Source organism: Urocitellus parryii, chromosome 4, assembly GCF_045843805.1.
Source record: "Urocitellus parryii isolate mUroPar1 chromosome 4, mUroPar1.hap1, whole genome shotgun sequence".
NCBI classification, from domain to species: Eukaryota; Metazoa; Chordata; class Mammalia; order Rodentia; family Sciuridae; genus Urocitellus; species Urocitellus parryii.
The window spans coordinates 179,038,699-179,065,061 of record NC_135534.1 but is presented as its reverse complement, the minus strand read 5'-3'; the positions used below and the strand labels follow the sequence as shown (position 1 = coordinate 179,065,061).

Genomic DNA, 26,363 nt, shown 5'->3' with positions numbered 1-26,363 from the left:
CCAGATGGTGACCCTGAGCACGATGGTAGGGGCAGCGTGAATGAGGGCACCACTCACAATACGAACCTGCACCCAGGATTGCTGGAGGTCCTGGTGGCCCAGGGGGTCCCGGTGGCCCAGGAGCACCAGGTCTTCCAAAGCCAGGTGGCCCAGGCAGTCCAGGAATTCCTGGGGGTCCTTGGGGCCCGACGACAGTCTCTCCTTTCTGTCCCTGTCAAGGCAGACACACAGTAGTGGAGGAAAGACCATTAACCTCCAGAAGTCCCGGCTACTGCTTTTTTGTAAGAAGTCAGTGAATTCTATCGGTTCTTGTCCCTATTCACTATCAGGGAGGGGCACAGTTCCAGACAGTGTAGGTCCCAAGGAACAGCAGCAGAGTCATTATGTTCAAAGTCATGAGAGGGCCCTGGAATCAGAGGCCCCTCCCCCAGCATCTTGTTGGGCCTTTGCACTTCGGAGATGAGGCTTCGAGAGGGGAAAGGACCCTACAATGCAAAGTAGGGGTTCAGCTAGAAGTGGAACCCCAGGCTCCAGCTTTGCTGGTTCTACCATCATAGTGAGTTCTGGGGCCAAAGTCAATACTCTGGTCCCCAAGGTTCATAATCTGGTCATATTCTCGTTGTGGGGAGGGGAGGCAGAATCTAATTATCTCTCTGTAGCCTGGAAAACTCTTATCCTAGGAAGTTCAAGTTTATCTAGAAATTCCATCTTGAGTAGAAATAAATATTTTCTCCAAAAATATTTTTTTCTCCAAACACATGACCCTCACCTTCCATTCTGCTTCCATCAGCTGACGTATTTACCAATAACGGAATTTTCACCATGTGCGTGAGTGAGGTAGTGTGGGTGCCTGCCTGGAGGGTAACTAACTGCCCAGGGCCTGGGGCACTCCTTCCCTCCGAGGGCCTCAGCCTATCTCCCCTGCAATCAGCAGGAGGCAGGGAGAGGGGGCCCTTTTTCCAGCTTGTGGTCCTGTAACTGACCCTCGACTCTGCAGCTGCCTGGTCACATTGGGGGCCTCAGGAAAGCTCCAAGTCCCTGGGAAGATGGCAGGGAGGGCTCACTACTCACAACCAGGCCTGGATTTCCTGGCTGTCCCGGAGGCCCAGGCACAAAGAAGTTGTCATGAGAGTCTCCTTTTTCTCCTTTGAACCCCCTGTCTCCATTCTCCCCCTGGAAGAGAGAACGTGGGAATATTTCAGTAGGGCTGGGATGAACTGTCTCCAACATAAACCCAAGAAACTGGAAACAGAGGCTCTTATGATTTCCATGTGTTGGAAACTTAATTCCCCAAATCATATATTAATGGCATCTGGAGGTGGGTCATGAGGGCTCTGGATTCATGGACTAATGGATCACCTAGGAGTGCCTTTGTTGTGAAAGTGAGCCTGCTTTGTTTTATTTTATTTTTATATGGTGTCCTAGACCACCTCAGGACTCTGCAGAGTCCCTACCAGCAAGAAGACAGATGCGGCCTCTTTAACTTCCAACCCTGTATAACATTGAGCTGGGTAAACCCTTATTCTTTGCACATTACCCAATCTGTGGCATTCAGTTATAGCAACAGGAAACAGACTGAGATAACAGGCCAGGTGCTTGGTAGAGAATACTCACCTTCAAGCTATTCAGAAAATGTCTCAGGTACACTGGATCCACTGGAGGACCTGAAGAAGAAACAATCCTCAAAACAAGAACCTTCCAGATGGCAAACATGGTTACTTCCTAGAGGAAGTGACCCTGTATTGACTTAGTTAATTGGTTTGGTACTGGGCTTGGAGGTGGCTATGGCCACAGTTTGGGCCCAGCCACCCAGACAAATCCCTGGGATTCTCTGGACTTCATTTTGCATATAATACATGAACAACTGGCATTCTGGTTTCTCTTGACAGTGTTCCATCTTGGATATGGCAGGCCAACGACTGGGTCTTACCAGAATTCAGAGAAGCTTATGGTCAGGGTGGTAATGGCCTTCGTCTTACTCTGTGATGCCACTGCAATTCTCAGGAAGAAAAATCAAAGGCAAGACCAAGAACAACAGTTGCAATACCTGGTGGTCCTTGGGCTCCTTGGTCGCCTTTTTCTCCTTTTGAGCCAGGAAGACCCCAGGATCCTTTCTCTCCTTTAACACCTGCCACCAAACACATGTGCATTTAAGGGGAAAATCACCTTTATTCTACCTAAAGTCTTGCCTAGACAAGTTTTCAAACTGAGCCCTTTTTAGCAGAGTCTCCTCAAACAAACACAGGCTTGCTGAGAAATCAGCAGGCATAAAAACCTTTGCTACAGATGGAAAGGGCAGAGGCAGCTGCATCAGACCCAATTCCCAACCTTGAGAAGGTGGCACGGCTGGGGAGACGGACCCAGTTCATAGCAACACAGGCAGGATGCAATAACTGCTATCGTGGAGAGGTCAATGGGTACCACAGGAGCCCAGCAAGGGCTGCAAAGAACTCTCCCTTGCACCGTTTCATGAACATAGACTGAGACTCAACATTAATAAACCTTCCAAGCTCATTTCATCTGGGCCTGTGCAGTCTGGAGGTGTGGGGAGCAGAAGAGGACTCCCCCAGGAGGGATAAGGGAAGACCAGAAGGGGCACTAGGATGCTAGTTGGAAGATCGAACGCCAGCTGTGCCTGACGCACCTGCCAGCCAGAACAGGAAGGGCCGCCTCAGCACCACTGGCCTCACATCCCAGCCTTCTCTTTCAACTCTTGGTAGGGGAGGAGCAGAGAAGGGGGCCTTGGGAAGGGAAGTGATCCCATGGGGGTAAGGACTATGGGCACCAGAGGTGGGACAGTGACTGATGGGGGTCAGCAGGGAGGTGTACCACATCTCCCCAGGTCCTACCAGTGCTGGGGGAGCTACCTGAGACTGAGGGACTGAGCAGTGGGGACATGGGACACCACTGTCCCTGATGAGACAGAAGTCAGAGGTGACACCAGACAGTGTTATGGTTTAGATCGGGAGTATCCTCCAAAAGCACTTGTGTTGAAGGCTTGTTCCCCATGCAACAATGTTCAGAGGAAGGGGCTCTGGGAAGTGATCGCATCATGACCTCATCAGCGAATTGATCCATGGATAGCTGAGTGGACTACTGGGAGGCGGTGGAGACAGCAGGCAGGTGAGGCTGCCATAGCTGAAGGAAGTAGGTCACTGGGGGTATGCCCTTGGTGGTCTATATTTTGTCCCTGGATGCTGCTCCTTCTTCTTCCTCTCCTCTTCTTTCCTCCTCCTCCTCTTCTTTTTCTTCTTCTTCCCCTTCCTCCTCCTTCTCTCTTTCCTAGGTATCATAAGCTGAGAAGCTTTCCTTCACCACATCCTTCTGCCATGAAGTTCTGCCTCACCTCAGGCCCAAAGCAGCAAAGCTGGCCAACCATGCACTGAAGCCTCTGAAACTGTGAGCCAAAATAAATCTTCCTCCTCTGAGCTGTTCATGGCAGGTATTTCATCCAGAGATGGAAAACGGACTAACAGACCATGAGCTCACTACGCTGTCAGGGCTGCTTGCCTTGAGGGAGCAGTGACCTCCACCAGGAAGCCCAAGGACAACCATCACCCACCAGCACCATCACCTCCAGAATGTTCTGTCCTCCCTCCTCCCAGGGGAGTCCCCCAGGACAAAGGAACAAGTGGGGGTCTGAGAAGGCAAATCCAGCTCCCCCTCCTCCTCCCCAAGGTCCACTGGGCACCAAGGGAAAGGAGAGCCTCACGTAGGATCTGAGCAACAAGGTTGGAAATAGGCTGGACTCAGCAAGCAGAAGTGCAGGAGAACCAGAGGGTCAGACATGGTCAGGGCCGGGTGACCGGAGCAAGCCAGAGGCGAGTAGTGGGGGTGGGGAAGGACCTACTGTTGAAGCTACAAGTGTTCAGACTCCTCAACCAAAAGGGGACGTGGCCATTCAGAGTATGTGGGGTCAAGGGGAACCAGAGCGACCTCCAGGCCCCTGCCTCCTGGCCTATCTGATGTCCCTGAGAAGCTGCCATGGGTAGCCATGAACATGTGGACATTGACTAATCAAGCCCTCCAGGCCAGCGTTCCTTACCCTTCCCTGCACTTACACCAAGAGGCCTGGAGAAATGCAGGTTCTCATTAGGGAGACGCAAGGTGGGGCCCGAGGGTCTGCATTTCTAAAGAGCTCTTCCTGGGAGATGCAGGTGTTCACGAATGCTCTGAAGCAAAGGTCTCCTGAGCTCTCCCAGTCCTTCCCTCATTAGTGCTTGGTGTATTATGCTACGACTAATTTTTAATAATAGCTCTCACCTCACACATTCTAAGGGCCTGGGAAGCAGGAGAGGCAGAGAATTCACCTGTCTCAGCCCCGGGCACACGATGACACTAAGCAAGGGGTTGGCATCAGTGAACATCTGATGAACAGATGAACAAATGAGTGACCCAGCGGGGTGCTCCCTGCTGCCTAGGAGGCTCAGCCACGTGATGCAAAACAGACAGATGCTTAACAAAACCAAACAGAGGTGACCCCGCGGCCTTGGCTCAGCTGCCACCCAGGCACCCAGTCACACCTCCACCTCCTCTGAAAGTGCCTAGCACTGGGTACTTGCAAACGAGCCTCTTCAAAGGTGCTGAGTAGAGAAAAAGAAAAGCCCACAGTGAAGAAAGAGTGTGTACCATGGAAGGTGATGAGCTCGGAATCCCCAGGATGAGTGGTACCAACCTGGAAAGAGAGAAATACAGGATCAGACCCTGGGCGCCCTGCCCTGGCATGTGTACACCCCGGGGGGACACTGTCCTGGGGGCATGTGGCAGAAAAGGTGATGCTATGAGACAGAACTTGCTTTGGCCCTGGCCCACCCCCACCCCCCAAAGCCCTGAGCTCCCCAATAGCCCTCAGCACCCAGAAATCCCAGGTCTTCAAGTGGGAGAATCATCATGCAATTGAGTTGGGTAGAGAGTTGGGACCCACAGGCCAAAAATCTCAGCAAAGGGGAAATCCAAGGTTTTCAGGTGACAAGTCATGGCAATGTTGGTCTGGCCCCGGATGAACCCTCTTGGCCTCCTTTTCTATCAATGAGTATGGACCCCCCCCAGAGATATCAAGCATCTAAGCCACCAGTCCTAAAGCTGGCCACTCATCAGAGCTGCTATTGTGCATTACCAAGGACGAGCATAAGGGACTGGTGCTGGCAGAAACGAGAGTCAGGGATGGAACGGTCATTAGACCAGGGATTATTCTGAATTGTTCTGAGTGTCAGAGCCCTAGGGTGCAAACAGCTCTTTCCCAGAGTCCCACATTCCCTTGTCTGGTAAGAGGGGGCCAGCTGCAGCCTGGCTTTTAGCAGCCCCCCTTCACCTTCTCCCCAGGTGATATGTGGAATCAAAATGATCCAGGATTCTTCTGTGCTTATGGGTGGGATCATGAGCTGCTCAGGGGTCACCAAGAGAAGATGGGGGGAAGGAAGAGAGACTCTGCCAGCATTTCTAAGTTAAGGATGAAGACTGCAGCACCCAGGTGATCCTTGAGACGATGCTGCTAAGTTGCCCCACTGCAAGTGTGAGCTGCAAATGGTTATGGTGCTGCAAGGGCTGAAATCAGAAGGGTGTGCCGAATGCTGGGCATGAAAGGAAGCCCTTCTGCCTGAAAATGTCCACCCTGAGAGGACGTATCCGTGCCCCAGCCCCCATAGTGTGCAGCCAGCCATCATGAAATAAACAACCGAACAAAAATGCTCTAAGCCAGTGTTTGGCTTAAGTAACTCCATGACCCCCAAAGGCCAAGGTTACTGAAGAGTCCTAGAGTAGGTTATGGGAATCACAGTAGCATTTTCACAGCACTCTACAGTTTGTCAAGTGCTACTCCATGGCCGGCCCACTTGAAACCTGCAATTGTGTATGTTGGGAGGGGCTTCCGGCACTCACATGCTGAGGGACCTGGGGCTGGCCCACTGCCTCTGAAGGCTGTGATCGCTCCTTCATGACAAGGAGGTGGTCATGGGGGGGGGGTTCTCAGGAGGGACTCTCTAGCACTGATGCTTTCTGTTTCTCACTAATAGAAACATACACTGGGTTGGGGTTGTCTTCACAAGGATCTGGGAGCCAGCAACTCTCTTTGTCACCTTATACAGTAGGATCTCATCCTCTGCCTTCCAGGCCAGAGCTCCCGGGCTCTGGACTATACACTAGGATGCTTCAAAGTTCAAACACAGACAGAAGTCGGGAAAACACTCAGCTACACTGCGTCATTTTGAAGTCTCTGAGCCCAGCCTCATCACCACCTCCAATGATGAATCCACTTCAAAGAACATTTTTAAATTGTCATTTGCAAACCTCAGAGAGCAGAGACCACGCCTGTCTTGTTCACCCGCTTCCCCCCGGGGCCTAGCAGAGTACTTGGCTCTGGGTACATGCTCAATAAATATTTGTTGAAGGAATGAGAGAATCATCATGCATCGTACTGTGACTCAGGCCTGCCCAGGCCCACCCTCCAGAGCTTCCCCACAGAAACAAGACCTAATCATGTGGATGAAACCCCAGAGTGCTGACTGGCTGGGGGATCCGGCAAGGGCCTGACCCCTTGGAATCACAGTGTCTGCACTGGCTGCCTGGGATGTCAGATGGGAATTGTGGGCCCTGCTCCATCGTGTGCCGAGACCTTGGACAAGCTAGAGAGCTTCTGTGAGTCATTCTGTTTCCTCAATACAGAGTGGAGGGATCAGCCCTGCCTCTCAGGCTGTGTTCTGTGCTGGGCTGTGACGTGATCGCTGAGAGGGATGGAAGGCAGTAGTTACAGATTGTAGCCCCAATTCCCAGTGCAGAAACCACAGGTTGGCTTTAGTTTTTTTTTTTTTTTTGAGGTTTTTTTTTTTATATTGCTCCATGCATGAAGCTAATGTGATCATACTGATAAAAGACACTGTTTTATTGATCATATTAAAGACCAGTGTGAGCTCCCAAGATGACCCTGAAAACTAAAAGCTTATATCCTTGAAGGGTGTACCCATAAGTGATAAAAGACCTCAGAAGATACTCAGAGGTGGAGGGGCCCAGCACGGAGGCTGACCTTCTCTGAGTTGCTCTCTGTGCAAAGCCCACCCTTGAAGGCAGAGGCCACATGCTACTTACGGGTGTTTTGCAGTGTGGTCGGGCAGGTACTGGGAAAACGGCCTGAGGGAAATAGAAGGAGAGAGGTGAGGCTGTCAGGGAACTGGACTCCAGCTCATGCCGGTCTGAGGCCTGTTGCTTGATCCTCTGGGAAAGTCCTCCCAACACCCCAACTCACCCCTTTGATGTTAACCACAGCTCCGGGTGGTCCAGGGGGGCCTGGAGGACCAGGTAGACCAGGGGGGCCCTGAAGGGAGAAAAGAAAGGCCACTGCTGAGTTGAGGCTGCTAAGAGGGTAGAGGCAGCTGAAAGACACTTCCTCCAGGCTTTGGGCACACAGCAAGGAAAGAAGGGTCCTCTGAAGCCACCAACTTCTACCTTGATAGGTAGACCTGTCCACAGAGCACTTCTACATCTGTGACCTCTTTGCATCTTCCCAGCAAACCACCAGGAAGACAACAGTATTGTCCCTGGTTGATCCATGCAGATAAGGAGGCCCAGAGAGGGGAAGCTACCTGCTCAAGACCACACAGCCACTGACAGCAAACCAAGATTGGAACTCAGAGTCTGACTCCCAGAGAGTGTTGAGTTGGAAGGAAGCCTACCAGCTCTCTATCAGTGCATCCCTAGCATGGAAGGGCCTGAAGGAGAGCCTCAGAGAGACGAAATTAAGGACAAAGCTCATGTTGAACAGCACAGTCAATTTCAGCCTGGCCTTAGGATCATGCAAAGTCTTCTCATCCCAGCCCAGAGGAGGACATGCAGTGGGTGGTGGGTGCTGACAGGCAGGTGCAAGGAGGGCTCCTCTAAATGGAGCCATGGGTTCACTGGCTCCAGGGGGCTTGATGAGCAGGAGCCAGACCCTTAATACTTTAGGAAAATTGAATTTCTGAACACATAAAGTGAGGCAGTGTGGTACACACAGAAGCAAAATGGACACAGAGCTGTGTTTGCCTCTTGGTTTGGTGACCTTCAGTGGCAGCCCTAACTTCTGTAGGTCCCATCCTCCCATGTTCCTGGATGGGCAGAATCAGTATTATCAGAGTGGCCTGACTATCAAAAGCTTCATACATATTCAATTCAATCCCCATCCAATTACTAATTCTTCACAGAACTAGAAAAAGCAACTCTGAAATTCATTTGCAAAACTAAGAGACCTAGTATAGCCAAAGCAATCCTGGGCAAAAAGAGAGATGTTAGAGGTATCACAATACCTGACCTCAAAAGAGAAAAGAGTTAAATAGCATGGTACTGGTACCAAAACTGATAAGAAGACCAACGAGACAGAACAGAAGACACAGATCCAAACCCACATGGATACAGTTATCTGATATTAGATAAAGGTGTCAAAAACATTTATTGGAGGGAAAAAATAGCCTTTTAAACAAATGGTGCTGGGAAAACTGAAAATCTCTATGTAGAAGAATGAAACTGGCCTCTCTCTCTCTCTCACACCCTGCACAAAAGTGGATCAAGGACCTAGGAATTAGACCTGAAACTCTGCAACTGCTAGAAGAAAATGTAGGTCCAACACTCCCACATGTTGGAACAGGAACCAAGTTCCTTAACAAGACTCCTAAAGTGCAAGAAACAAAACCAAAAATCAGTAAGTAGGAGGGCACAGAATTTAAAAAATGTCTGTACAGCAAAGGAAACAGTTAAGAATGTGAAGATAGGGCCGACAGAATGGGAGAAGGTCTTTGCCACCTACACCTCAGATAGGACATTAAGATCAAGAATATATAAAGAACTCAAAAAATTCAACATCAAAACCCCAAATAATCCAATTAATAAACAACAGGCAAAAGAACTAAACAGACAATTCTCAAAAGAAGAAATACAATTGGTCAACAAATATATGAAAAATGTCCAACATCTCTGCAATCAGGGAAATGCAAATCAAAACTACATTGAGATTTCATCTCACTCCAGTCAGAACAGCAATTATCAAGAATACAATAATGATAAGTATTGGCGAGGATGTGGAGAAACAGATAAGGTACGCTCACACATTGTGGGTGTAGCACTAGTTAGTAGGGAAATTTCTTTAAAAACTAAGAATGGATCCACCACATGATCCAGCTCTCCAAGTCCTCAGTATAGATCCCAAAGACCAAAAATTGCCATACTATAGGGATATAGGCATATATCAACCAAGGTGCCCTTCGACAGATGAATGGATTAAGATAATGTGGTATTCATACACAATGGAGTATTACTCAACCATAAAGAAGAATGAAATCATGGTATTTTCTAGAGAGACAGTGAGAAAGGGAAACCATGGAGGAGTCCATAAAAAAAGAAGGTTGTGGGGCTGGGGTTTTGGCTCAGCGGTAGAGTGCTTGCCTCGCACATGCGAGACCCTGGGTTCGATCCTCAGCACCATATAAAAATAAATAAGTGAAATAAAGGTATTGTGTCCAACTACAAGTAAAAAATAAATTAAAAAAAAGAAGGTCGATCAGTTGGTTAGATGAAGGGGCTAGGGGGAGGGAGAAAAGACGGGCTAAGGGAAAAAAAGAGGAAGGAATCTAACCTAACCTTTTAATGTACCTATATGAATAAACCACAGTGAATCTCACCAACATGTACATCCACAAGATACTAACCGAAAAGAAAAAAGAAGTAAAAGTAAATGGCAGAAAGACCAGTAGAGGGAAGGGAAGAGGAGGGAGGGGAGGGAGGAGGAGAGGGAAATACTGGGGACTAAACTGGAGCAAATTATATTCCACGCTTTTTAAAAATTGTGTCAAAATGAATCCTATTGTTATATATAACCAAAAAGAAACAATAAAAAAAAGGAAAGGGGAAAAGAGAATATTCAAAATCTGTAGAAAGCAGGTTTTGTATTTGTAAGCCAAAATTTCTTCTTTTGTGACATAGTATTAAAACACATTTTTGGAAAAAAAAATTCCCCTATGTAAAACAAGGACCCCACAGAGTGTCTGATGGGCTGATTAGTTATCACCAAGATGATGTGGGCTACTGCCCTTATACTTTGCACAGTGTCTGGTACACAGTAGGTGCTCAGTACACACTGGTTTTCTTCTCCGAGAGCCCGGAGCCTGCTGCTTCCCCCAGCATCCACCATCGTGGGAGGTCCTAAGTGGCCGGTCTGCCTTGGATAATCACTCATAAGCACCCACTGAGCCCTAGTGATACGAGCACCCTGGGACTGTGTTCAGGAGGGAAGAGAGGACATCACCCTGGAGTCAAAGCCCTGGAATTTGGAATCACATTTCCTGGGCACAGCCAGACCCCTTCTCCCTGCCCTCCCTTTGGGGTCTGCACAAGGAGGCTGATGGCCCACTGAGATGCCCTAGGTGGCAGGGAACTCTTGAGAGTGAGCCAGAGGGTAGGGCTGGGTGGGAGGACCTTTGTAAATGGCAGTGGAGACAGAAGAAACGCATTTCTGAAACGTCACCTGTCAGTCCCACTCATGGGACACCAGCTCCCAACTCTGCCCCCAGGGTGACCCAGGAGGGGTCAGTGTCTGTGGCACTCACCGGCATCATGATCCCTCGATCTCCCTTGGCTCCCTTGAGGCCGTTCAGTCCTGGGCGACCCTGAGACCCACAGGAGACACGTTAGTAACCCCCTGGCCCCCGGGCCAGCCTGGCCACGCACCCCCTTCCATCCAGTCTGAGGAGCACCCGTACCTACCGGTCGCCCTGGAAGGCCAAATTCTCCTTTGTGTCCTGGTGGTCCTTTGGGCCCCTAGAGGCAAAACAAACCCCTGATTAGAAACTCAAGGTGCGGAGAGATGGGGACGGACGGGAGGTGTGAAGCCTGACTTTGTGGGCAGTGATCCGGAGGGCCCCGGAGGGGAGGAAGGAGGGCAGGGAGCGGTTTCAAAGCCCCCACCTGCCCAGTTCCTGTCTCCTGCCTCTCCTCGGCTGGGGGCACCACGCTCCACTTGCCTGCAGGCTCTGCCCCAGCCCAGATGCTGGGCCCAGCTCCTCACAGTCAGGGCTAACTGCACAGCAAGAGGTCAGTCGCTCAGGGCTCAGTGCTCAGAACTCAGACCCCTGCCCTAGGTTGTGTGTCCCAGGGGTCCCCACAGGCCCCACTAGGAATATCACGGCCTGCACCCCACCAGAAGGCCTGTCCCGAAGACCAGTCTTGGCCGGGCACCTTCTCCTTTGCTCAGTCCCTGACCCAAGGATCCTATTTCAGCGCTGGCTTTCTCAGTCCATTTCTTGAGCTACTGCCCTGCTCCCTGCAGGAATCTCCATGTCTTCTAGCACCTGGGGTGCAGGCTGCTCAGCCCAGGAGACCATCACTCATGCACCTCTTCCTAGAACCTGCTTCATCCCCACTCCTGTGGCTGGGTCTTCTCTTTGTCCCAGGGGAAGGCGGGTTTAAACCTGCAGCCCTGCAAGTCCCTTCTTCCTGCCACCATTAACATGGCCAGCCCTTCCCCCAAAGACAGCAAATAAAGACTGTGTTGAAACAGGGTATACATAAAGTCCCTGGTCCACAGTGCTCTCAGGGAAGGAAAAGTGGAGAGAAAGAGTTAACGGCACCAGTCACTTGGTTGGTAGGTGGTAGGGTGACACTTCCCAAATATCCACATGCACAGGAACCACCTGGGTCTTATTAAAATGCAAATCCAGCATGTCTGGGTGGGGCCAAGGTTCCAAATGTCTAACAAGCTCCCAGGGGACACTGGTGATGTGGCACGCGAACCACACTTTGAGAAACAAGACCCTAGTGAATTTGCAAAGGAGATGGAAGTTATACTCGTCACTAGGACCACAGCTAGCCCAGATGGCATCTTGATGCAAATTAAAAGGTGCCCTCACTGACTGTGTTTGGCAAGCTGTGAGCAAGCTGGCCTTCAGTGGGACAACCGCCATGCCATCTGCAGCCACCTGCTGGCTCCCATTGCCGTTTGTATTTCCCAGGGTACTGGAGGCTACAGAGTGGTTAACCAGTACTGAAGGAGACTCTCTCAGTCTGCCTTGGCTCTCAGCTACCCTACTCCACAGTGTGGTCTCCTTGACCTCAGGGAACAAAGGCCTCAGAAGGTCTTTATTTTTTTTTTATTTGTTCTTACTAGTTATACGAGACAGTAGAATGTGTTTTGACATATTATACATATATGGAGTATAACGTCCCATTCTTCCGGTTGTACATGTCGAGTTATATTGATCATATAAGTGTTTAGGATAGTTATGTCTGGTTCATTCTACTATCTTTCCTATTCTCATTCCCTCTCCCTTCCCTTCAGTCCCCTTTGTCTAATCCAAAGTACTTCTATTCTTCCTTACCTCACCCCTTAATTATCAGTTAGCATTCACGTATCAGAGAGAACATTTGGCCTTTGATTTTTTAGGATTGGCTTTTTTCACTTAGGATGACAGTCCTCAGTTCCATCCATTTACTGGAAAATGCTATAATTTCATTCTTCTTTATGACTGAGTAACATTCCATTGTGTGTCTTCAGCAGTTAGAAAAAATGCAAATTAAAACTACACTGAGATTTCCTCTTACTCTAGTCAGAACGGCAATTATCAAGAATACAAGTAACAATGAATGTTGATGAGGATATGGGGAAAAACATACACTTATACATTGCTGGTGGGACTGCAAATTGGTACAACCATTATGGAAAGCAGTATGGAGATTCTTCAGAAAACTTGGAATGGAACCACCATTCGACCCAGTTATCCCACTCCTCAGTTTATACCCAAAGGACTTAAAATCAGCATACTACAGTGACAAAGCCACATCAATGTTTATAGAAGATCAACTCATAACAACCAAGCTATGGAACCAACCGAGGTGCCCTTCAACAGATGAATGGATAAAGAAAATGTGGCATGTATTTACAATGGAATATTACTCAGAAGGTCTTTTGAGGGATGCACCTTGGAGATTACATACGTTATTCACCAGGAACACGTGACTGTTATACAAACATGTGATCCTGTGTCCCCAGGGCGAGATCCAGCTTGAACCAAACAACCCCATATACGATGCTGCTTGCTGCCCACAATGTTGTGCAAGAATCCAGGGCAGCTTGCTCCTTGGAAATAGTAGGGTGCAGTGGAAGGATTCTGGATGTAGGGTCTGAGAGGCTGGCCTCAAATTCCCCACCTGCCACTTAAAAGCAATGTGACAGTAAGCAGGTTACTTAGCCTCTTGGAGCTTTGGTTTCCTTGTCCATAAAACAGGGATCCTGCTATTCCCATCTTAGGGTTATGAGTGTAAAATGAGATGAGCCGTGTGAGAGACCAATACAGTGTCTGACCCACACAGATGTTCTCCACCTGAATTTTCTCCATTTTGAGGGAAGAAATGTATGACAGAGAAGTTTAGGGCTCATCCTTGAGAGAAATAATAGGAAAACTGTCCAGCTGTGTTGGATCCCTAGGACAGCCAGTCCAGAAGCAAATAAAATACCATATAGTCTTAATCCCATCTCTCCTCCAACAGATGGGCAAACAAGCCCAGAGAAGAGGGCAAGTAGCAGATAGAATCCAAAAAGCTCAGAGAGATTTTGTCGGTGTTATGGTTTGGATGTGAGGTGTCCCCCAAAAGCTCACGTGTGAGACAATGCAAGAAGGTTTGGAGGAGAAATTATTGAGTTGTAGACTTCATATAATCAGTGATCTAACCTTAAATGGGACTAACTGGTAACTGGAGGCGGTCGGGTGTGGCTGGAGGAAGTGGCTCATTGGGGGCGTGGCTACCAGTTATATATTTGTATCTGGCAAGTGGAGACCTCTTTCTGTTTCCTGATCATCATGTGAGCTGCTTCCCTCCACCCCATTCTTCTGCCATGATATTCTGCCTCACCTGGAGCTCCAAGGAATGGAGCCAGCCTTCTATAGACTAAGACCTCTGAAACTGTAAGCCCTCCAATAAACTTTTTCTCCTCTACAATTTTTCTGGTTGGGTCTTTTAGTCACAGCAGCAAAACCCCCCCCCCCAAAAAAAAAAACCACAAACAAACAAAAAACCCGACTAAAACAGCAGGGCTTCCTGTCAAATGGCAATCTTAGATTAACAACTGTGGTATGACCTTGAGGGCTCACCACCATCTGCTTTTCCCTCTTTCCTGGACACACAGCTATGGCTACATGTCTGAGGCCCCAGGGATCTAAGTTCTGGCCAAAGAGAGTGTACTCAAAGTGGTGTTCGTTATTTCCAGTCTTAACCTGACCCCAAACTCAGCCTGCCAGGTGGAAGATGTTGGTGTGACTTGGAATCCACAAGATGACAGAGTCACAGCACGGACCCTCCTGGATCCCTGAGTCACTGCCTGGAGAAGAGAGGCCCAAGAGGGAATAACCACAGGGCACTTGGGAAGAGGGATTGGCTGCTACTGTGCTGGGCCCCCGAGAAGCTTACGCAACTGCAGCTTGCCTTTCTAATATGTGGATGCTTTGCCACATCCTTTGTATTTTCACGACTGGGACAACTGCATCTAAGTAAGGAAAGTATTATAACTTTGTCATACCCCAGTTCAGACTCAGCTGAGAGACACTGTGGCTTACCATGGGTCCTGGGGTCCCGTGCATTCCAGGTTCACCCTAAAATGGGGAGATACATACTTGTCAAGTCTGAGGAACACTGTTAGAGGCACCGATATGCAAAGCCAAAGTAGCTGTGTGGTGGCTTCAGCAACTGGTGACACAATTACCTTTTTCCCCTTCAGCCTTTCCAGAGGAATATCCCCCGTCAGGATGGCGCCAGGCTCTCCCTTCTCGCCCTGCAATGCAGAGAACCTTTCAGTGAAGTCACGCCTGCTCCTGCCATCGTGCCCAGTGGATCACTAAGACCTCTCGGGCCTGCTGCCATGATTAATCACCTCTGTCCTGCCTTCACAACACCCTTCCAGCCCCACTGCACCCCAAAATTACCTCTCACTAGAGGATTGCGACAGCCTCCTATGTGACCACGATCCCTCCACGGACCATCAGAGCTACCGTGTCATAGCACAGGCCATAGCCTCCCATGGCCTCCAGGGCTCCCACTATGATGGATCTGCACCCTCACTATCAACCATCCAGGAACCAGCCCCAGCATGGTCCTTCTACCTCTTGCCACATGATACCCCTCCAGGAACTTCTGGCTCCTGATATATCTGGTGGCTTGACTTCCTAACAACTTGACTTAAGATCTGTTCCTATCAAGTGTCCTCATTCTTGTTAAAGCTTCCGAAATTGAGAAAGAGATGAAGGTAAAGACACCAGATGCCTCTCTCAACACAGGGGCCCTGTGTTTCCATGGCCAGCTTTGCCTCCAAATTCCAGGCTGCTGTGCGAAAAATTACTTGGTCAGGCAAAGATATCCCAGATGTTAGTTAGAGAAGGGGAGATGGGAGACAGGCAAGGATGAAGGATCCCACCCTCAATCCTGTCCTCGGCCGAGCCACCCACTATCCCCAGAGGGTCCTGAGAAGACAAAAGTCCAGAGAGCGAGGCCAAGTAGAGAAACCTTCTGTCTCCCTGGGAGGTCTGGTGCTGGCCCCTGGGGAGCTGGGCTGGGCCACACCAGCTCAAAGCAGCCAGGCAGTGGTACTAAGGCGAGCAGAGCAGCCTCTTCCTCCATCCCCCAAAGCCCATGCACCATACTTGGGTCTTACCACTCCGCTGGTGAGGAAAGGCAGTCCTGAGTCCGCCAGCAGCGAGAAGAAGCAGGCACAAAAGCATTAGAGGCAAAGTGAGAGGAAGCACATGGGCTGCAATGGCTGGAGCAGGGCCACCTGGGGCATCTGTCCCCGTCATTCACAGCAGCAGAGGGTTAGGTGCCGCCAGGTCCATCTGACCTTGTCACATCAGGAACAGCATTGGAAGCAAGAACGGCTCTTCTCCAAGCCAGAGCTGCCCCGCACTGTTCTCCCTGCAGGCCCTTGGCAGCAAAAGCACCCAAGATATTGACCCCATGTGGCTCCAAAGGTCTCCCAAGCATCTCAACCCTCCACCCATGTGGCCCAACAGACACCAGAGCCTCTCTCTTCCTCTGTGGAGGCCAGTGTGGCAATATGGAGACAGGGAAAGAGATGGAGGAGGGAAAGAGATCGTCATGCTCTCTCCTCTTGGAAAGCACACTGCTGGCTCCCCATGGCAGGCTTAGGGGACCCGCTCAAGCTCTCTGGCACACGCCCCCTGCCACCTCTCCTGTCTGTTCCCCAGGTCCTATTTCCACACCCCTGCTGATCAGTATAAGAACCTGCTGGCACACCTTTGTGGGTAGTAGATGAAAGAGGAATGAATATATAAATGAGTGGGCGGATGAGAGAATTCAATCTAGATTTTTGTCATCTGTTTATGGCTGTCACTCTTTCCCTCATCTATAAAAATCACCCGGGAAGTTAATTCTAAGAGGCAAATGTAGAAGGCACAAAGACTGGTTCTGTACCCGGGGAGCGCTCAGGAAGTGCTCTGCATGCTAAATATTTATTCCAAAGATTGTGGACCAAGACTGTCATCCAGCTGCAGAAGGCCCCAGCTTGTAATTCTAAATATTGGCATTCGTTTTATTCATGAGCTAGGCACACTTTGATCCAAATGACATTCACAAATGTGAATGTCATTTCTGTAGCAGGTCTAACCTGGTTCTAGAGCTGGAGAAAAACCCGTCCCTGGGGAGTATGCATATTCTAAGGAGGATACCCAGCAGGTGATAGACCACCTACTGCATTCAAGGGGGTGCTGAGTGGCATTCTTTTTCCAAATTATGGTGAAATTCAATTTCATGTCCCCATGGATAACCTGTGCCAAGGAGGAACCCTGAGATAATAAATGTTAGGAGCTGAAGAGTGACTGCTAATAGACAAAGGGTTTCTTTTGGACATGATGAAAATGTTCTAGAATTAGCACTGGTAGTTACACAACGTTGCAAATCTACTAATAACCACTGAATATAATTTAAAGAAATTATTATGGTATATGAATTGTATCTCAGAGAAGAGGAGAGCTAACATTCATGTCCAGCGCACTGGAAATGGTCAGCAAATTCCACAGCACGATCCCACCCAGACACCTGGTCCCCCTCACCTGTTCTCCTTTGAGTCCTGGAAATCCAGGCACACCAGTGTCACCCTTTGGTCCTCTAGGGCCCTGGAGGGAAATATTGGAAGGTATTGTGTTGTTTGTTAAAATGCTTTAGCCAATCAGAAAAACTCCCCCCCCCCCGCCACCAATGTAGAAAAATAGAGCATGCCATTCCCCAGGATGGTAGAAGTCATGATTAGCTGCGAGATTTTCGGAGATTTTTTTAAGAGGTCCAGAAATTGTGGTCTAGAGAAAGTGACCCTGAGTGGCAGGAGGCCCCGAGGTTCTGGGCTTCTCTAAATGTTGGTTTCTCCCAGCAAGGAAGCTGCTTCAACTTAACCCCTGCCCCCCTGGGCCATCCTGCTGCCCACTCACTCCAACACTCACCCTCCATGACTCTCATCCTTTTGCTCCCCACTACCTGTGAGATGGGGCCCAGCACCCTGGACTCCCAAGCCCGTCCAGCCAGGCCTGCACCTTACCTTCCACACCACCAGGGCAGCTCCTTCCCTTGACCTCCCTGCACCCCCCACCCCACTGCTTCTGTACCTATGCTCATGCCACCCCTGCAGGGATGGCATCACCCCTCTGCAGAACCAAATTCCACATGCCCCAGCCAGAGGTGACCTCTTCTCAAGTCCTCAGATACTGGATGTCTGTCACGGTGACTCACAACATCCTCTCCAAAATGCATTTCAACACTTGACTGTTAAACTTTTCACAAGCCCAATATATAAATATGTCCAGTGGAGCTTCCCTTGGCAGCCTGGATCCTGCCTATCTGGTCCCCTCCTTGTGCCCTACAGTGGTAAACAGGCTCTTTTGAGGAGCCTGGGGCTCCCTCAGAACACACAGCCACTCTTGAGAGGAGGGTGTGTTCTGGAACAATCTTTGGCTTTGGGAGCAGTCAAGCTGGGGTGGAGCTGAGGTCTGGACTCTTCTGCTAACCGAGGTGTTATACACTCCCCACTGTTTTCTCAAGTCTAGTTAACACTAATTGCTAGTGTCACTGTAGTTTATGCTCCGTTAGAAAATGTAAAACTGTTCCCCAAAGTAAAACAGAGATGACCTATAATTCTACTGGGAAGAACAAATTTCTATTACATTTTGATAAATTTCTTTCTTTGGTCCTAGAAGCGGTGTGTGTCACCTATTGGCATTAGGACTTAAGGTGCAGGATCTTAAAAGAAATTGTTCATATCCTGCCCTGGGGCCAGGCTTCAGCACACATTTAAACTTTTAGACACAAATAATCACTTTTGATGTAGAAATGGATCTTCCTCTTCCATGGTATAAGCCCCATAATGGCACATATGGACTGTTAACTGTTAGGATCCTATCCCAAGGTTCTCCTTCCCCCACTTTCCACCACTACATCCTGTCCCTTCAGGGACTTCATCTACTTGAACTTTTTCTACCTAAAGCATCTACTGTCATGCATGGCGAGCCAGGCTTTGGTTGGTCCTGGGGTAAGAAGATGTGAGTAGGACCTAACCCTCCCCAAGGTTTTTGCAAAACAGCCAAGAACAAACAAGACAGACAAAGGGACAAATAACCGTTATTTAAGGCAGAAAAGAATCACAAGAGTGGTGACAATAAAGCCCCATGAGACTCAAAGAAGGGGACCCTTCGAGGTGAGAACAAGGACACAAAAATTAATGAAAGAGATGGTGCTGGAGCTTGGTCATGTAGAGATGGAGCAAAAATGTCATTCCAGGTGGAAGAAACAGAATGAGCACAGCCCTGAGCACAGATGGAACTTACTGGAAATCCGGGCAGCCCAGGCAAACCATCCGGTCCCTGTGAAACACCAAAGACAAAGCATTTCCCAAACCAGCAGGAACATGCGGCCCCAGCACCTTCCCAGGGCCTAAGCTGTCCCCCAGGGAGGGCTTGGTGGTCTTGCTGCCCCATTTTGCAGAAGATGCTGAGCCCGGGAGGGAAGAAACCCTGCAGCCACACAGCTAGTTGGCACTAGAGGCAGAAGCTGCACTCGGGCACCCAGAGCCCCACTCTGCAGCTTCCTCCTCAGTGAGGTCCCTCAGCACTTGAAATCCTTAGGGGTAATGAAGACGGCATGGGGACCTCACGAGCAAACTCTGAGGAGTGGGTCAGGAGGCAGCCCGGGGGACTGGGAGGATGTGGGTTCATGATGGTGGGGTTTACTCTTTTCCCTTGGCAGGAATGAGAATTATAACTAGCCAATTAAAGGACCCGAGACAAAAAAAGTTGGTGCTGTCCTATGGTGGGGGCCAGGGCCCCTCTTCCTTTTCCTGCCAACCTCATATATATATATAGATAGATGCAGTGCAGAAGATTCAGACAACCCACAGACCGACATCACTCCACAGGAGAAGCCCGGTGGCAGACAACCTCTCAGATAACTGCAGAAATCTTTGTGCAACTAGTGGATTTTACACTTCCACAGAAGCACACAAGATGACTTATTTTCTCCAGGGCATGGCTGGACAGGCCAACTTCCCTGGGATCTGCAGTGACAGCCCAAGCAGCCCTGGGCCCTGTACAGCTGCAGAGGTATAAGCCTTGGTTTCCATGGTGACTCACAGTGCCAAAGTGCACAAATCAGCTTCACATCCCTCACCTCCTATAAGCCATCCCCAAATGGCAAGGTGCTATCAGAGAAGAGGATCTGGGGCTCAGAGTGGGGTGTGGTGGAGCTAGGGCTGGAATCCCAAGGCTCCTAAGCAAGAGCTTTCCTCCTTCCCAGCTGCCAGCAGATGCAATGGGGATTTATTGTACAGGTGGGAAGAGGGAGCTTTCTTCTTCTTACGTCCTGCTGTGCCATGGGCTAACCCTGCGGACTTGCAGAAGTAGAGTCACTTCCTTGTGTGTCAATTTCCTCATCTCTAAAAGGGGACTACAAAGACTGAAGCAAGTCATATTCCCTCCTCGTGCTCCAGGTTCCCATTAACACAGCTATGCGTCCCTCTAGGCTCTTCCTGGAAATTGGACGCTGCAGATAACAGCACGCCCAGAACACAGCACAGGTGACAATCTGTCTGTTACTAGGATACCTTGATTTCTATGACACATATTTCTGATGCCTAGGACTAGAAACTTCTGCTGCAGTGGACACAACTCTCTGCATGATCAAATTAATATGAAAGCAACTTCTCCAACAGGCTCCGTTCTCTCCATTCTACCCTGATATACTCTAGCTCGATGCTTCAGGAGCGGAAAAGATCCCAAACCAACACGACATTGTTTCAACAGGGCACTTGGGTAGGGACTTCACTCTAGGGCAGCTGCGGATACAAACCGGAGGCCCCATGAGCTCAGGAATGTCCGATAAATTCATGGATCCATGGGTGATATTGATCAAAGACTGAAAAGAGAGAAATCATAGCATGAGGACAAAAGATGGCACGTGTTCTGTCTTGCTTCTGACTGTGAGGCTTTCATTGAAGTCACCCAGCAAGGCACATACTGATAACACCCCAAGGCCCCTGCCAATCACACCCATCCCTCCTGCTTCCTACCACACCGCCCTGAGCCGTCTTGTCACTTTTCTTTTTTAATTAACTTTAAAATGGCACAACACGTGAATGCCTCCTCTCTTTAAAAAATTTTAAATAGGTACATAGATATGTATATGTTAATACGTATGTCTATATCCCCATAGGAAGCATTTAATGTTGGGGGGGGGGGTGGGCGTGTGCATGTTTGCTCATGTGGTTATTTTACATAAATGGCAGCAGGCTTTATTCCTGAATTTGCTTTTTCCACTCAACCATATTGTGCAGAGATCTTTCCATGTGGAAATTCTGTAGTATGCCTATTTTTAGTTTCGACAGATTGCCAAAGAACCGTTCAAAGAGGCCGTACAATTTACACTTGCACAGAAGCACACAAGATGACTTATTTTCCCACATCCTTACCCACACTCGATTTTTTTAGTCATATATATATATTTTTTTAACTCCAGCGATCCTTTTCCCAGTTATTTGGGACTTTCTGTCTTTCTACTGTCCACCAGCTTGATGTTATTTCTCCCAGAAGGGTCACTGTCTTGCATGAATGGGAGGGTCTGCTATTAAGGGGGTCACGATCTGATCCCAGTCACATTCCAGTCTCCTTTTCAGATTCCCATGGCTCTCCAACCACCCCCAAGCCTGCCACCCCTGTCCATCAGCTCCCTGAGTCTTGGGCAAATCACACAGTGCTACTCTCTGCTTTGGCTCAGGGTATGGTTGCCACTTCAGCTCTGCAAGTTCTGCCCTCTGTGTCTACTTGGTAAAATCCCTCTGTTTTCTAGGCCCTACCCAAAGTCACTTCTTCCGGAAAGTCTTCCTTGATTTCTCATATCCCAAACCAATTTTCCTCCCTTGTTCCCCCACTTAGGTTCCTTGGCCTCTGAGTTACAGCCATTGTCTTGACTGCACTGGGGGCCCTGCATCTTTACATTCACGTGACCAGCATGGGACTGGCTGTGGAGTGTAAGTCCCTGATACCTATGCCAGTGGGTTGGTGATAGGAATAGAAAATTGGATGACATCCAAGGTTTCATTCAGCTGATGCTGATGGAGCCTTCCCCCTGTGCCATGAGCCTCCCTCATGTGGGGCTCAAAGAAGTAAAAAATCCCCAGGGGCAAGTGGAGGAGACAGACCTGTTACCAGGTGCTTTCTGTGCAGTGGGAATTTTAATGATGAACTAAAAAACCACATGTCACAGATTTGGGGGGGCGGGTAAGAAGGGAAGGGGATGCTTCCTCCACCAGTTTGGAGATCTTTCCATGTGGAATTTTGCAGTATGGATATTTTTGGTTTTAACAGGCAGCCAAAGAGCTTTCCAGGGGTCATCCAAACATGTTTCCTTGACATGAAGGGGGCTCATTTGATGTCATCCTTGGCCTCTCTTGATCCCTTTACTCTCATCCTGGAAGGTACAGGGACTTTCTGATGACAGTTTGGGACACCTATAGGGACATGCTCAGCAGAGCACCACACTTCTTTCTTTTGGGTCTTCCTGCTTCTAGGAAGCACGTCCACTGACTGACAGGCAAGTCTGTGAACTCTAGGGTTAGTGAGCAGGAACACTCAGCCCACACAAGTGGACCACAGCCTTCTCTGTGACCTGTATCAGCAATGAAGTTCAGAACCTGGCTGGGGAGGACAGGAACTGCTTAGCTGGGCCTTCCTCAAGACCCTGATACCTCTCATGCTCCTAGGCTGCCTTTTGAGTTGACCACAAATGCTATCAACCAGAGGGAAGTTTCGGGGGTGGGGGTGGCGTGTGAGGGGGGTAGCATCAGAGCAGGCCCAGTCAGGTGAGGAAGCTGGCAGGTGAAGGCTCCCACACCAGGTGCTGGCTCCGTGCCCTGTATACCCAGCACCCAAGACCCTGCAGTGGTAGACCACCCTGCTCTCTCCTTGGCAAAGGGAGAAAATACACAGCCAAGCTCTGCCCTGGACGATACTCACACTCGACAGGATCTCAATGCGCCCAGGTGGTCCCCGGGGCCCAGGGGGTCCCACAGTGCTGGCTCCATCCATCCCTCTTTCACCCTGGTTACAGTGGAGAGAAGTAGGGGGATAATTCATTGTGCATGGATAATGCTTCCAGAACCAGGCTGGAAAGTCCTTCCACCACAGATCTGTGACCTTACCTTGGGTCCCTGGTCTCCTTTTTCTCCTTTGGGACCCTGAGAAAATAAACAGGCAGATAAATGAACAATTTTTTGGTTTTCTTTTTTTTAATATTTATTTTTTAGCTGTAGATGGACACAATACCTTTCTTTTATTTGTTTTTATGTGGTGCTGAGGATTGAACCCAGAGCCTTGCACGTGCCAGGCGAGCGCTCTACCGCTGAGCCACAACCCCAGCCCCAGCCCCATTCTTTGGTTTTCTTGGATTGGCTTTGCCTGCTCCCCTGTCCTCGCTCTTGCTGTCTACCCTCAGCTCTCCCCCTGGTTTCACTCCAGGCAATGGGAACAAGGGATGAGGGACAGATGCCCCTTCCAGAGCGAGAAAAAAAATTCCTCAGAGAAGAAGACTCAGAGGCCTGCTCCCGGCACCAGGTGAGTGTCCCTTCGACTCCAGTCTTAGGGCCCCCTGCATCTGGGGGAGGGGGGAAGTCTGCATGTTCAGCTACAGGAAGGGTCATGCTGTTCCCTCCTGGGTGCTCAGTTCAGGGTCCCACGGGACAAAGCTAATGAAATCCAGGGGAGAGCATCACAGTGGACTTGGACAGTGCCTCCCAGGGATGGACAGAACAGAGAGGCTGCCTATCAGGAGGGCAGGGTTTTGAAATGGGCCAAACTGTGAAGCTTCTGTAGGGTAGCGGGAGGGAGGCAGGGAGGGGGTCGGGGAGAGATGAAGAGACAAAGACAATTTTCAAATTTTCACAAATGATAGTTTGTGCAAAACGGCTTCTCCCTGGAGAAACTGTTTGCACCTTCCAAGATGCAAAGCCTCCCCACTGCACAGGTGGGGGCTGAAGGCACTGGGCAGGTGAATTATTGAGGGGGTGGAGCCAGGATGTGCACCTCCCTCCCCAGCCTCCACACTCCAGTGCCACAGCAAGACTGTCCTCATAAGAAGGTTTCAAAAGTCAACCTACACTTGAAGCAGTTGGCCCGGAGATTCTGGGTTCACTCAACAGCCTGATATTTCCTGAGCCTTCGGTATCCTAGGGAAGGAGGAAGAATGAGATTTTCAGATCTGATTCTGGAGCACCCTCTTATGCCAGTGTGGTTTGGGGTGCTGGTAACTCAGAGGCAAACTGGACTAGCATTCAGGGGGCTGGTCCTTCCAGTGGCCCCTAATGCACATGATTCTTTAACCACAGAAAGGGGGGAAAGTACCTCAAATCCAAGTTCTGTTGTACATCCAGGGCCTGGGGGTCCAGGAGGGCCAGGAGGCCCTGGAGGTCCCCTGACTCCAGGGGTGCCCACTTGTCCATTTTTCCCAGGTGGTCCTGGTAAGCCTCTGCTGCCGGGGTCACCCTGTAAGGAAGAGGACAGGCTGATGACAGGCCCCCGGATTCTCTCATGGAAGGACTTAAACATCTGAGTCAGAAAACCACCCTCTGAAGTCAACTAGGCAGATGTGTTCTCTGACCTGTGCTCAATAGCACAGGAACAGCTCTCTTGCTAGTTGACATTTCACTTGGAGAGAAGCGGATGGGTCCACAGGAATGAGTTTGTAAGGTGTGTGTGGGGGGGGGAGGAAACAGCTCCCCACCAGCAGGTATCAGCTCCCCACCAGCCTCCCTGAGCAGCTCCTTGAGGTGTAATTGTCTGTGCTTCGTGACATTTCTGCATTGGATGCTCCAGCCCAAACCCCAACAATAGCAAACCCCAGGAAAGGGGAAGTGGGAAGAGACACTTGCTTTCTCTTACCTTCTCACCAACGGAGCCGTTAGGCCCTCTTGCACCCTGAAAAACACAAACATCCATGAGCATATATTTCATTAGGTATGTTCAGAAGAAAGGGCAGAATTGTGTCCCCATCAGTAACAGGACACTGCAAGGGGACCCCTTCTGTCTTGGTTTGGCTGGTGTTTCCAAGACGAGCATATGGCCCAAGACGGCAGTCTGCTAGGTCAGTCCTGTCCAAAGCTTGTGAACCCCATTCTTCACCCGTTAGCTCATCCCCTGCCTTGAGAATAAACCAGAAGTCAGGAGAGATCACAGAATGGGTCCTTGGCATTCGGGACAGTGTCCTTCCCCACCCCTTCCATGAGAGAGGTAAAGGGGTACCTCCCCTACTCTGAACCAAGGGAGGGCTTCAAGAACTTGACATGCAGCCCCTAGACTTTGAGAGATCTGGGGATGATAACTGACCCTCTCTGAAAATATGAGCAGAGAGTACCCTCCACCAAGAATGATCAAGGGGGAAACGCAGGATGCGATCTCAAACTTCTCGTATAATTAAAAATTAATTTAAAAGACCACCTGGGGCGGGATGGCTCTGTCCTCCACCTCACAGCCGCACAGCACTTCCACAACATCCGTGACTCTGCCAGGATGAAGTTAGGAAACCAGGGAGCTAAATAATTTTCAGGTTCTTTGCAGCTGTGACATTTTGGGACTGTCATTGAGGATAAGCCTAAACAAAGTTCTGGGGGTTCATGACAGAGGTGAGGCCATGGTTATGTTCTGCAGAAAGACCTGCACACATGGACAACCAACGCGGTCTCCCTGTGTTCTTCCCAGGGCAGGAAGAGTGATAGGAGAGTGACCCTCAATTGCTGCACTCTTTAGGTGCACCTCAGGTGCCTCCTTGACCCAGAGGCCAGGGGGGACATCTTGGCTATCTGGAGAGGTGGGAGAAGGAGGGCTGGGGGAAGGAAGAGCTGTAGCTGGGACCTGTCACCTCCCTTTGGCCAGCTCTGCCAGGGAGAAACTGAACATGACCTTCCATCTGGGGTGGAAACATGACTCAAATAATTGAGTTCCTATTTTGCTGCCCAGTCTAGAGGCTATGGTTTCTCTGTCTGCTTCTCTTGGTTGCAACCGGCAGGGCCATCGCCTACTGCCTACTACCATCTGATCTTGAGCCAAGTGCAGACATTGTGCATTTTCCCAGCAACAAATCAAAACTGCCACCAGGGCTACTGTGAAACGGAGGCTCAAGTGGCTCCATCTCTGAACACCTTACAGCTGTGCTGCCAGTTGACCTGGTTCAAAATCATGTTCACAAGTGAAGAACTGTCTTTTCAATTGCTTTTCCTATTTCTTTCAAGTTAAGAATGCATCTTATAGCAATTTCAAATAAAGTTCTTGAAGACATATTAACCCCTGCTATCTGCCTCAGAAATGATCTTATTCTGCTTGTACAAGGTGAAGAGATAGCACTTGGATCCATTCTACTGGCTCAAAGATACGAGGACGAACATGAGATAGAAGGGGATAGAAGAATCCACTTATTGGATTTTTTGTGAACGGGTAGGGTGGAAAAGTGGAGCTTTGACGAAAAGGCTCAGGAAAGACTCCATACTTCCAAAGTGGAGATGGTGGAGTTTTACTTCACTCCTTAGTGAGAGTGTTTTTGTGTGGTGAGGACACACGCTGTCCCAGAATTCCAACTAGCAGAGCCACAAATGTGGTGGGGAGGGATGAAAGGTGGAGAGATCGGCTCGAGAATGGCAACGCTGTAAAACCATCAGATCAGAAAGTCTGTCTCATTGGGATGAACTGGAGGGGGAAAGACACTGCTAGACCTCAGCCTACGGGAACTTCAAAGAACCCAACAGATCCGAGGATCTCTTCTTCAATGATGGTATCTGAGATGCCCTGTGGGCGTCTGCTGGCTCTGCTCATGGTGTTTGCAAT

The 26,363-nt window shown here is 49.6% G+C and overlaps 1 protein-coding gene across 2 annotated transcripts in view; it reads right to left on the bottom strand.

Annotated features, from left to right (window-relative positions):
- Col15a1 (collagen type XV alpha 1 chain) overlaps nt 1-26,363 on the bottom strand; it is a 110,068-nt gene that overhangs the window by 14,260 nt on the left and 69,445 nt on the right. For both annotated transcript variants that reach the window (XM_026379312.2, XM_026379318.2), the window contains 19 exons: nt 24,429-24,464; nt 23,892-24,032; nt 23,648-23,716; nt 22,694-22,729; nt 22,509-22,592; nt 20,347-20,412; nt 18,831-18,866; nt 17,070-17,132; nt 14,711-14,779; nt 14,565-14,600; nt 10,723-10,776; nt 10,566-10,625; nt 7,238-7,306; nt 7,081-7,122; nt 4,630-4,675; nt 2,048-2,128; nt 1,615-1,664; nt 1,072-1,173; nt 67-211 (listed from right to left, as the gene is read on the bottom strand). In XM_026379312.2, coding sequence (XP_026235097.2) covers nt 67-211; nt 1,072-1,173; nt 1,615-1,664; nt 2,048-2,128; nt 4,630-4,675; nt 7,081-7,122; nt 7,238-7,306; nt 10,566-10,625; nt 10,723-10,776; nt 14,565-14,600; nt 14,711-14,779; nt 17,070-17,132; nt 18,831-18,866; nt 20,347-20,412; nt 22,509-22,592; nt 22,694-22,729; nt 23,648-23,716; nt 23,892-24,032; nt 24,429-24,464 — 1,285 coding nt within the window. The remainder of the gene's footprint in view (nt 1-66; nt 212-1,071; nt 1,174-1,614; nt 1,665-2,047; nt 2,129-4,629; nt 4,676-7,080; nt 7,123-7,237; nt 7,307-10,565; nt 10,626-10,722; nt 10,777-14,564; nt 14,601-14,710; nt 14,780-17,069; nt 17,133-18,830; nt 18,867-20,346; nt 20,413-22,508; nt 22,593-22,693; nt 22,730-23,647; nt 23,717-23,891; nt 24,033-24,428; nt 24,465-26,363) is intronic.